The 12,246-nt window shown below is 39.5% G+C and overlaps 1 protein-coding gene across 1 annotated transcript in view; it reads left to right on the top strand.

Moving 5' to 3' along the window:
• itcha (itchy E3 ubiquitin protein ligase a) overlaps nt 1-12,246 on the top strand; it is a 36,102-nt gene that overhangs the window by 18,350 nt on the left and 5,506 nt on the right. Inside the window, exons 12-21 of the mRNA XM_066702773.1 lie at nt 174-258; nt 525-653; nt 7,627-7,699; nt 8,564-8,635; nt 8,767-8,859; nt 9,051-9,206; nt 9,473-9,606; nt 10,984-11,124; nt 11,300-11,420; nt 11,680-11,784. Of these exons, the coding sequence (XP_066558870.1) occupies nt 174-258; nt 525-653; nt 7,627-7,699; nt 8,564-8,635; nt 8,767-8,859; nt 9,051-9,206; nt 9,473-9,606; nt 10,984-11,124; nt 11,300-11,420; nt 11,680-11,784 (1,109 nt within the window). The remainder of the gene's footprint in view (nt 1-173; nt 259-524; nt 654-7,626; nt 7,700-8,563; nt 8,636-8,766; nt 8,860-9,050; nt 9,207-9,472; nt 9,607-10,983; nt 11,125-11,299; nt 11,421-11,679; nt 11,785-12,246) is intronic.

Here is a 12,246-nt window from a genome sequence, read left to right as displayed (position 1 = left end):
AATCTCGCTGGCTTATTTGCGAATGGTACACATTAATCAGCCCTGAGACTCTGCTGAGGTTCTGGACTTTGATTAGAGAGAAAGGCATGCTTCCTTAGGGCCGTAAAGACATTGGTATGGAATTTAAACACTGCTTTGTTCTTCACATTCTCACTGTGTCTTTCATATCAAAGAGAAAAGAACCGACACGAATGGCAGGGTGTACTTTGTTCATCATCCAACGCGATCCACTCAGTGGGAAGACCCCCGAACCCAAGGGTGAGTACTTTGTACTTTGTACAGTGTTCCTGGCGAGGCCGCAGTTTTCAAAAAGTTAAAAGACCTTACATCGTCAGTAGGATTAATGTGCTGTTGAAGCGTCAGATTTGAAGGCTTTTTATCTGATCAGAAGATTCTCTCTGAGAAGTGTAACATTACTCTTGTCCTCAGAAGTACAATGTTTAAGTGAACACAGGCTTGATGATGCTAGATATTAGCTTGCTGCCATGCTTCTTATCCACAGCTGTCTTTGCTGTCTGTTGCAGACTCCTGAATGAGAAGCCGCTTCCTGAAGGCTGGGAGATGAGGTTCACAGTGGACGGTATTCCCTACTTTGTGGATCATAATCGAAAGACGACAACGTACATTGACCCCAGAACCGGAAAGTCCTCCCTGTAAGTCTTTATTTCCTTAGGGACTGATTTATTCTCCAACTCCAAGTTATAATCTGGGGGGCATATTTCTGTAGAAAATAAATAGGAAGATTTTCTCAGTAGATATATTTAGGGATCTATAATCGGAGTGGATTTATATTCTGCACCTCTGCAATATGGTAAATAAATAGTTGCTGCTAAATGCAAGAAACCCAGGACATTTGGGAAAGATGGTTTGGTTACTAGGCTTTATAAAAAAAAAATAATAATAATAATAACTAATTGATATTACAGGTATTGCAGTTGGAATGCTAATAAGGCGCACCACGCTGAAGATATGCATTGTATTCTATTAATTTCAACTAATAAATGTTGAGCTTAATGTAACCGAATGTGACAGTGCAGACTAAAGTAATAACAGACTATATTGTGAAAGCAAGGCATTCTTTCTTCTCCCTCTATAACAAATGTAATGATAGGCCTATGTTCACATTTTGCAAGTGGTTTTCTTTGGTTAATAATATACCAGGTTTCAAGTAAAACCTGTTTTGATGTTGATGATTTGTATGTTGTTAATTGAAAGAGGTAGGAGGGAAAAACAGAAAATCAAATTATAAACAACAAATAAAACTGCATGAACTTGTAAAAGAAAAGAAAAACCCCACCTGATGAATGGGACAGTTCAACAAAGGGGTTGTTGAAGGTGTTCTGTTAGCGAGACTAGTCCTCATCTAGTCCTAGAAGCATTTCCACTAGCACGGATCTGAGGTGTATTTTGTTTGTGGGTGGCTTCTTCACCTAACTCTCCAAGAGGTTTTGTGGGAAGGGAAATCTCCAGGCTGTGTAATTTAATTGATGTCTGAGTTGAATCCAAGTGACCTTTCAGCTGATCGGTATGAGCCGGCGGGAAGTCAGAAATAAGAACATAAGAAAGTTTACAAATGTGAGGAGGCCATTCGACCCATCGTGCTCGTTTGGTGTCCACTAATAATTAAGTTATCCAAGGATCCTTTCCAGTCTATTTTTGAATGTTCCTAAATTGTCACTTCAACCACATCCCTGGGGAGTTTGTTCCAGATTGTGACAACTCTGTGTCAAGAAGCGTCTCCTGTTTTCAGTCTTGAATGCCTTGAAGCCCAATTTCCATTTGTGTCCCCGGGTGCGTGTGTCCCTGCTGATCTGGAAAAGCTCCTCCGGTTTGATGTGGTCGATGCCCTTCATGATTTTGAAGACTTGAATAAAGTCCACACGTAGTCTCCTCTGTTCCAGGGTGAAAAGGTTCAGTCCCTCAGTCTCTCAGTAGGACATTCCCTTCAGACCTGGAATAAGTCTGGTTGCTCTCCTCTGAACTGCCTCTAGAGCAGCGATATCTTTCTTGAGGTGTGGAGCCCAGAACTGTCCACAGTATCCAGATGAGCTCTAACTAGTGCATTGTACAGTCTGAACATTACTGCCCTTGTTCTCAATTCTACACTTTTGACAATATACCCTAATATTGTTTGCCTTTTTTTATTGCTTCCCCACATTGTTTGGATGGAGAAAGTGAGGAGTTCACGTAGACTCCTAGGTCTTTCTCATATGTTACTTCATCTAGTTCTATTCCTCCCATAGTGTAATTATAGTGGGCATTTTTGTTACCTGCATGTAATATCTTGCATTTGTTCACTTTGAATTTCATCTGCCAGGTGTTGGCCCACAACTGAATATTATCCAATTACCTTTGAGTAACCTGTGCTGCCAAGATTGTATCTGCTGAGCCACCTATTTTAATATCATCTGCAAATTTGACAAGTTTGCTGACTATCCCAGAGTCCAGATCATTAATATAGATTAGAAAAAGCAAAGGCCCTAGTTCTGATCCCGTAGCGCTTTTCCACCGACAAGGAGCCGGTGCTAGTTCGGAGCCGGTGCCTAATTTGGAACCATTTATTGCTTTTCCACAACAAAAGAACTGGCTCCATTCCGGCACGAAGCCACTTTTTCTGGCACCAAAAACTTGCTGGTCTGAAACCAAAGACCCAGTGACGTCAGGGGCCGATGGGCGGGGTTAAGTCGTCTCCACCAAAAGTGATTTGGGGTTCATGTTTGTTAATGAAATGGTCATTATCTGGTCCGGTGTCAATCTGAATCCAGCGCCCCTACGAGTCATGTGTCCCGGGTTGGTTTGCGCATGATTCATAATGTATGAATAAATTATTTTTCTTAGCACAGGGCGAATTACACAAAACATACATAATCTACAGTAAGAGAAGATCAAATAGACAGAAAGATCTGCTACAGTCATGCGCTTTGTGAGCGATCACACGCCAGCAGTGCTGACAATGTATTATTATTATTATTATTATTATTATGTATTTGTTAGCAGACGCTCTTATCCAGAGCGACTTTCAAAACATAAGTGCATTGCTGCGTGTCTGGCAACAGGGACAATGTAACAGTGATTTGCGACCTGAAAAGCGCTACCTGTGGATCTCCACTAATAACCTCACTCCAGTTAGAAGTGACTCCTCTAATCGAAACCCTCTGTTTCCTATACATAAACCAGTTCATAATCCATCTACTTACATTACCCTGAATGCCTACAGTGTCCAATTTGAGGATCAGTCTTTGGTGTGGAACCTTGTTAAAGGCTTTTTGAAAATCTAAGTATATAATATCATATGCTTTCACATGATCTACAGCTGCAGTTGCATGTTCAAAACACTCAAATTTGTAAGACATGATCTGCCTCGTCTAAACCCATGTTCTCTCCAAGAAATATGGTTTTCATTAAGATGCTCCTCTATTTTCTGTCTAATTTTTTCCAACATTTTACAAATAATGCATGTGAAAATGATTGGTCTGTAATTTCCTGGCTCAGTTTTGTCCTCTTTCTTGTGGATTGGTATGAGATTTGCTGTCTTCCAGTCAGTTGGCACATCCGCTGTTCTAAGTGTCATTTGGAATATTTGAGTTAGCGGCCTATAAATAATTTCCCTCATTTCTTTAAGTACTGTTGGAAATATACCATCTGGCCCAGGTGATTTGTTTGTTTTTTATTCTGCTAGTCCCTTTAGTACCTCCTCCTCATTTATTCTGATCTCTCTTAGGATTTGACTAGACTGGTTGTTAACCTGTGGTATGTTTATTTTCTTTTTCTTTTGTAAAAACCTCTGTGAAGTACTCATTTAGAACATTTTCCACATCTTGTTCGTTTTCCTTCTTTATTGACCTCTTGCTGTTGTACTATTGAAAAAAGCTATTTGCTTTAGTTTTAGCTCCAAGAGCTATGTTTCTTACTGTTTCCTTCTTTGCTTTCCTGATCCCTTTCTTAAGATTTCTTTTCAGTTCAACATATTCTTTGTATGTTGAATCATCTCCCTTTTGTATGCCCTATACCAGTGGTTCTCAAACTTTTTTAACCAAGTACCACCCCTGATCAAACCAAAACATCCAAGTACCACCTAAAAGTCACCTTCTCATAGGAACCACAGAAAATCTCAATGACCAACATGAGCACATGCACGCACATGCACAAATAATAAAAATAGCACCGAGCACTTTTCGTGAGAGGGGTGAGCCTGTTTAGCCGAGGAAAGCCTTGCAATGTCAGGGACGAGGGCAGTGAGCTTCAAACGCAGATCTGGCTCAGCATTCATTTTGTTGCGATACTTTGTCTTGATTGCAGTGAGAGCAGAGAAACCTCTCTCGCAAAGATAGGTAGTAGCAAAAGGCATCAAAAACCGCACACCCTTTATGAGAGGGCTGGGAAGTCACTGTCTTTGGATCAAGCAGTTCAACAGTGACAGTTGTTGATACTTTTGAAGTCATAATATTATCAGATGTTAACTCCAGCAACTTCTCCTGTACAGGACAGATCCTCGGGTATTCCTGTGACATCAATAGTAAAGGGGTTTCTGATCCACTGTGGTGTGGCCTCTACTGGAAAATACTGGAGAACTGTTCTTCCAATGACAAAAGTTGCACAACAATCACATCACAAACTGCAGCATCATTGCCACACCATATGTGTGCAGATGGTTCTTCAGTGTTGGGAAAGCAGAGACATTGCCTGCCTTTATTTTTTTAACAAAAAGCTGCAGCTTTTACTTCATTGCAGTAATCTTGTCAGACACATCAAAAATTGTTAAAGAGAGCCCCTGCAGTCTCATATTCAGCTCATTCAAACGTGAGAATATATCAGCCAGGTAGGCTAATTGTATAGCCATACTGGATCATCAAATAGACTTGCTAAAGGAGATTTCTGGTCATGCAGAAACACCTGTACCTCAGAGTGCAGAGCCCCATGAGCCTCTCCCCCTTGAAAAGCATCTCACTTCAGTATAGCAAAAGCTGCGCATGTTCACTGCCCATTTCATTACAAAGCACACTGAACAGATGTGAATTAATTGGACGGGCTTTGATAAAATTCACTAATTTGACAGCAGTCTAGCACAGAATTTAATCATCAGGCATGTTCTTGACTGCCAGTGCCTCATGGTGGATGCTGCAGTGCATCAGGACTTGCACTTCTTCAGATCTTTTAAGTTTCTTCTGAAACAATCAACAGGCTCATCCTTCAAGATCCCAGGTTTCGTGGTGAAGTGGCGCCTCAGATGCGCTGGCTTCAGGCTCTCATTGAGCATGAGACACACTCTGGTCTCGGTTCTTCCTCCTTCCCGGTGTAAGTAAATCCCAAACTTAGATAATTTTGGATCATACAGCCTTGTTGCCGACAGTGCTGTCTGTATCGGGTTCAGCAGCAGAGCCCATTTATTATCCTCTTCCTTCTCAACGTGTTTGTCTTGTCCTTTCAGCCATATGATATAACAGTTGATTTTGCGAGGTATTGATTTTAATTGCTCTTGCGTATTAGAGCGTGCAGTACCGACGTAGCGAACAGGAACCTACTAGACGTAATAAACAATTTTTAATAAAATAGAAAATATGAAAACCCAAGCTTTATTAAACAAATTCAATACATTACAAATAAAAAAATTACATCGATTTTATTATTATTATTACAATTATTTCTGTGCTCACAACATATTACAGGGTAGTCTGGCATACCAGCCTGGGGCTCTCCACGTACAACAATTTAATAACCTCTGTCCTACACAACATTTTCTTTCTTTATATTTTTTTGCATACTTCTATTAAACCATTTTGCCCAATGTTTTTTGGTCCTCAATTTGCTAAGTTTTGGTACAAATTTGGTAGTATATTCTTAAAATTTAACCATCCATTTTCAACTGAATCTGAATCCAGTTTGCTCCAGTCTAACTCTTTCTAAGTGCCTCCTCATACCTTCAAGGTTTGCTTTTCTAAAATTGTAGATAATTGTTTTAGACTTGGTCCTTGTTTTTTTAAAGAATGCCTAACCATATTGTAATCACAGTTTTCCATTGGTTCTCTAACTAGTGTCCCTCTGACTCTATCTTGATCATTTGAAAAGATCAAGTCAATGCATGCACTCTCCCTGGTTTGTTCCCTGACAAATTGAGTGAGAAAGCAGTCATTTACCATCTCAACCATTTCTATTTCTGCTTCTGTAGTCCCCCATTATAACAGCCATATCCTTGCTACATGCAGTCCTGATTACACTGTATAATGCAACATCTTTCAGAATATCTCAGTTGGGTGGTCTGTAACACACTCCTACCACTGATCCTCTGGATCTTTTATTCAAAAGTTTAACCCACAAAGATTCTGTTTTTCGTTACTGGGATCTAATTTGAGTTCTTCTTTCTCAATGTCATTTCTGACATATAATGCTACCCCACCACCTCTTTGATTTTGCTTGTCCCTCCTAAACTGTGTGTATCCTTTCAAATTGTATTAATCCCCATCATTTTCTGTAAGCCATGTTTTTGTCACTCCTACAACATAGCCACACGTGAGCACTATGGCTTCTAGGTCTAACATCGTGTTCCTTATACTCCTGGCACTGAGGTACAAACATTTCAGGACTTTCCTGCTAGCAGTTTCCCTTTGTTTTCTTTCTTTAGTGCAACATGTCCCATTGTCAGAGCTCCCTGCCCCCCAGGTGCCTAGTTTAAAAGATTCTCAATGACTCTACACATACGCTCTCCCAACACATTAGCCCCCCTTCTGTTTAGATGTAGACCGTCTGGTTTGTACGAGTCCCATCTATCCCAGAAGAAACGGGACGGGACCCACCTCCGGGGACGGTTAGTTCCCCCTGCTGGAGCCCGAGTCCAAGATCTTTTAAAGATTTTACGGATGACTGTTTTTAAAAAAGATTTTAAATAACGAATCTTAATTGTTTTTAAAGATTTAGTTGTTTTTAATCACAATTGTTTTGGGTTTTAGGTAGAGTTTTGTTATATTTTGTTGTCAAATACATTGACCGTTTTTTGGGTTTAATTTAAAATGCATTAGACTTTTTTTGTTTGTTTTTTATTTTTACTTTTTAATTGTTTCTTTATTTTGTTTAATGCATTTTCAGTTATTTTCAATGTATTTGACTCCTTTGTTGGTGTGCAGTTTTTGCTTTTATCACGTTTTGTTTATTTGATTTGAGCACGTTTATTTTCAAGTTAATTGTTTTAGTTTTGTTAAAAATCACAAAGATTTTAAAAAATTTTAAGTGATTTTAAGAATTGATATTTTAAATGATTTTAATCATAAGTATTAAAATTGGAATTGTTTTATTTTAAGAAATGTAAAATACTAACCTAATAAACAGTATCCCAGAAGAAAGACTAATGCCCCATAAATCTAAAACCCTCTTCCCTACACCAAGATTTTAACCACGCGTTGAACTTTCTAATCTCTGCCTGTCTCCCTGGTCATGCATGTGGTACCAGAAGTATTTCAGAGAAAACTACCATGGAGGTTCTGCTCTTTAGTTTCTTTCCTAACTCTTTAAATTTGTCAAACAGTCAGAACTGTTCTACACTAAATGCATAGGATATGGTTTAATTGACTTAATGAATTGTTGATATTGCTGACCTAGGCTTCTTTCTGTTTTTTGTTTTTTTCAATCCTCCAGTGAAAACGGACCCCAGATCACCTACGTACGAGACTTCAAAGCCAAAGTCCAGTACTTCAGATTCTGGTGTCAGGTAAATGTCCACTATTGGAATTGGGGTGTTAGTGGGCAAAGTATAAGATGGTATAAGATAATTAATTATCATGTGTAAGAATGCATAGCATAGCAAAATGTAGAATACCAAATTACAGGTGTTTTTCCCATCTTTGTGTTGTAATGCAGCTGTGGCAGTGTGTTCATGTAGAAAATCCAGGCAGGCAGAGTGAAGAAATTGTAGGAGGCACATATGGTTTCTATAACTTGCAACAAATGATTAACATGGCCATCATTTTTAAAACAAACCATACGATTTAACTGACCTTGATGTCTTCTCTACTTGCTATTGATTAGGATTTGTTAAACATTAAAAACACTGCTTATGACAGTCAGGAAGAGTACGGAGAGCAAGGGCTGTGTAGACTTAAATGAGTTACTACATGTGAATGAAAGGCTTAGGATGGAAACTTAATAAATAGGAAGACGGGTGTTTATGACTTTGGACTTTTCTAAACAGGCAGAATAAATCACTCATTAGCTGGCATACATCCTGCTGCCTAGGTTCACTGCAAATGGTGAAAAACAGCATTGCCAATCTGACACTGCTGACCTGCTAGAAAAATGAAAATCTTTTTCGCTGTTGGTGAATAAAGATTTCATTACCCCATCGGAACGATTCCCGCACACATGACTATACTGTAATTAGAGAAGAAATGCGTTGTGCTTGTTTGCAGTAATAATTCGTATCTTCCTCTGATCATTGCCTACTAACTGTGCTAATAGCTCAATAGGCTTTAAGGGGGTGAAATTTAAATGAAAAGTACAGTGATTAGTCATTATGTACCAAGAGTGAAATGTTGTCTTCTCACATTTATATTTATATCTTTTTACTTTATTTCAGCAACTGTCGATGCCCCAGCACATCAAGATCACGGTGACTCGGAAAACCCTGTTCGAAGATTCCTTTCAACAAGTGAGTAAATATTTATGCAGGGACTGGAGCAAAAAACTGAGCTGGAGATGAAAATCCTCTTGAAGTCTGCGCACGGTGAATGGCTCCCATGACACTGAATGACTTTTTGCTGAATTGTGCTGTTTTTCCAGATAATGAGCTTCAATGCCCAAGATCTCAGACGGCGCCTATGGATCATTTTTCCAGGGGAGGAGGGTCTGGATTATGGAGGGGTCGCAAGGCAGGTGTCCAGCTGTTTTGTCAAGCAGATGTTACAAGCCACTCGTACTGAACTGCGATGCTCATATAATTTCTTGACTCGCTAGTTGAAACCTTGTTGTTTTTTTGTTTGGAAGGCAAGCCCTGTATGCTTGAATATACGTTCCTTAGCATATTCAATGTATAGTAACAATGACCTGTCTCTCCTCACAGGGAGTGGTTTTTCCTGCTGTCCCACGAGGTGCTGAACCCCATGTACTGCTTGTTCGAATACGCGGGGAAGGACAACTACTGCCTGCAAATCAACCCAGCCTCCTACATCAACCCCGACCATCTCAAATACTTCAAGTTCATTGGCAGGTTTATTGCCATGGTGGGATATTGTTGCTTTTATTGTTCTGCTTTTTGTTCAGAGTTACTCTGGTTCTGAATTGACCACACAATCAGTGTAAACAGGAGCAATTTGCTCCTTAAAACCTGCAAAAGCTAGCAAATGAAAAAGTTCAGTATCGTTAAGGAAAGGTCAAGTTTTTCAAGGCAATGTATAGTTTCGGCAGGGTCGACTAACCTACTGGTATTGAAGAACAATGAAGGATATGTTTTGAGTTTTTCAACATGATTTATTTTAACTGATTTCAGGCCTTGTTCCACGGGAAGTTTATCGACACTGGCTTCTCTCTGCCTTTCTACAAACGCATCCTGAACAAGCCTCTGGCACTCAAAGATCTGGAGTCCATTGATCCTGAATTCTACAACTCCCTCATCTGGATTAAGTGAGTTGAACCTGAGCCTTCAACTTATTTCTCTTGTGTTTGAGAACGGAAATATACAGCAACACATGTACAATGCAAGTCCCAATTTATTTGTAGTTACAATTGCTGAGTGTTTGGTCAAGCCATGTGTAACTGTGACAGAGGTTTGTACTAGGGATGAGACAGAATAGTTGAACATTCAACTATTCCTTAATGATGGCCACTATCGACAAGTGAATCAACATTTGATAGTTAAAAAGAAGTATATATTGATTTTATTTTAAAGCCTGTGCTGATTGTCTCTCTATGTAGTGGTAATGAAGATTGACTGGAGGGTGGGATTTGTTATGTCTTGTCTATGATTGGTTAAACTAGAACGGACCTTGGCTAAAAATGTCTTCCTCACAAAAGTTCTGCACGGAAATTCTTACATAATTAAGTAAATTAAAAACACTTAAGTATAAAATATGTGCAATGCAATTAAACTACCACAAATCTACAACTGGTATGTTATCCCACCTAAAAACGAAACACCCTTCTCCGAAGCTAGCAATGACACAAAAGGAAAGACTACCGCAACAAACACATTCATATTATATACCTACATACACAGAATGGTATTGCCTATAGGTGATATATTTTGTACTTGTACTCAAACTCCCAGATTCGGTTGAGTGTGGTTTGGAAAAGTAAATCGTTTAGTTAAGTGGATTGTATAAATTAGGTTGCTTGTCTAATACATTTTGTATTTCACTGTGACTGGAAAACATTGCCACAAGGACGCTAATGAGAAGTAATTTGTGTTGCAGCTCACAAACTATTATTGAATTAAAATTTTACTTAATAATTGAATAAAAATTGAAAGAAAAACATTCTGGTCGGTCAGGTTACAGCTGTATTTGTAAAATATTCAGTTCTTATGCACACGTCAGCTCTGCTGTAATTTTCACGAGACACACGTATAAACAAGCATTCCTTTAAAAAAAGAAAATGTATAGTTCATTTGAAATTGTAATGAACATAAAAGCTTGTGATGATATCATGAAACAATTACACTTGCTTGCAAAATACGAGAGTCTGACACCAGATGCGTGAGAGTTGACAGCTCTGCTTATTGCTGCTGTTATTAAGCCATTTCCGTATGTCTCCTAATAGGAAGGTATTTTTTTACATTGCCTAATGTTTAATAGTATTTATTTAACAAAGCTTTTTAAGTTGTTGTGTTAGCTAAGTATTTTATAATAAAGTTGAGAACTTGGCAGGGGGTGACTATTCGAATACACAGCATCTGTGAAATTATAGACGTATTTGTCATGCACATCCCTAGTTTGTTCATCACCTTGCATTTGCGGTCGTGTAATCACGGGTGATGGTATGATAAACTGCATTCTTCCCCAGAGAGAACAACATTGAGGAATGTGGCCTGGAGATGTACTTCTCTGTGGATAAAGAAATCCTCGGCGAAGTAACAACACACGAGCTGAAGCCTGATGGAAGCAATGTTGTTGTCACAGAAGAAAATAAAGAGGAGTACATCAGGTATGTGCTCCCCGCCCTCTCTCTTCCCTTCTGGAATAAAAGCAAGAATTCCTTTTTTATTTATTCATTAGACTCCTGAAACACATCTGACTTTCTGCCCGACTTGATATTGTAGTGGAAATGTGCATCGCTTTCAGTAGTGGCTGATCATCCTATTTGTCTTTCTTTTCTGAAGGCTGGTGGCCGAGTGGAGGTTGTCCAGAGGAGTAGAGGAGCAAACCCAGGCTTTCTTTGAGGGCTTCAATGAAGTTCTTCCACAGCAATACCTGCAGTACTTTGATGCTAAAGAACTAGAGGTAGGATCTTCCCAAAGTTGGCAGAGAAGGTGTAATGAGAAGGGGGGAAAAAAGAGCAACCCCTAGGATGTATTTGATTAGGGTAGATGTGTTAGTCCCACACTAGATGCTGAAGTGCCACCGTTGTTCTGCAGATGGCAACGCTGTGAAGAAAATGCAGTTTATTACAAACTAGTGAGTGCAGAAGGAAGGAAGGAAATAAAAAAAAAAGTAAAAACGCTGCAGTGGTGGGATGTTAATGCAGGCTTTGCTTCCCCAGGTGATGCTGTGCGGGATGCAGGAGATCGACCTGACAGACTGGCAGAGGAACACGATCTACCGCCACTATGCCCGCAGCAGCAAGCAGATCCTGTGGTTCTGGCAGGTCAGTACAGGGCGAGGGGTACAGGCCCACTGCCCGCGCCCCAGAGGTTGCCCCAGGCTGTGCTGCCCCTCAGTGCCCCGTGCCACTGGGCACTGCATTTCATACTCTGTTCAGGATCAGGATCTCTAAGACAGCGGACAGCACTAAATTCAACTTGCTGTGCTTTTAAAGTACACCAATATAATCTTTTTATACGTTTACCTAAAATGATAAAGTTTAATGTGTGTGCCTATATTAAAAATTGAAGTAAATCATTCCTTTTCAATTTTGAAACTGGTATCTGCTTCTAACAAAACATGCCCCAATGGCTTTATTCTTACTGTCCTATGGAAAGAGTCTCTACATAGAATTTTGTTACACTTGGTGAGGAAAAGATGCAGAAATTGCAATGTCCAATGTGCACGTGTTTTAGTTTTTTCTTTGTGCAGTTAGAATAAGAAGTCCATTTCCTTTTTCATCAAT

This window comes from Amia ocellicauda, chromosome 4 (genome assembly GCF_036373705.1).
Source record: "Amia ocellicauda isolate fAmiCal2 chromosome 4, fAmiCal2.hap1, whole genome shotgun sequence".
Classification (NCBI taxonomy): domain Eukaryota; kingdom Metazoa; phylum Chordata; class Actinopteri; order Amiiformes; family Amiidae; genus Amia; species Amia ocellicauda.
This window is presented reverse-complemented; position numbering and strand designations above follow the sequence as displayed.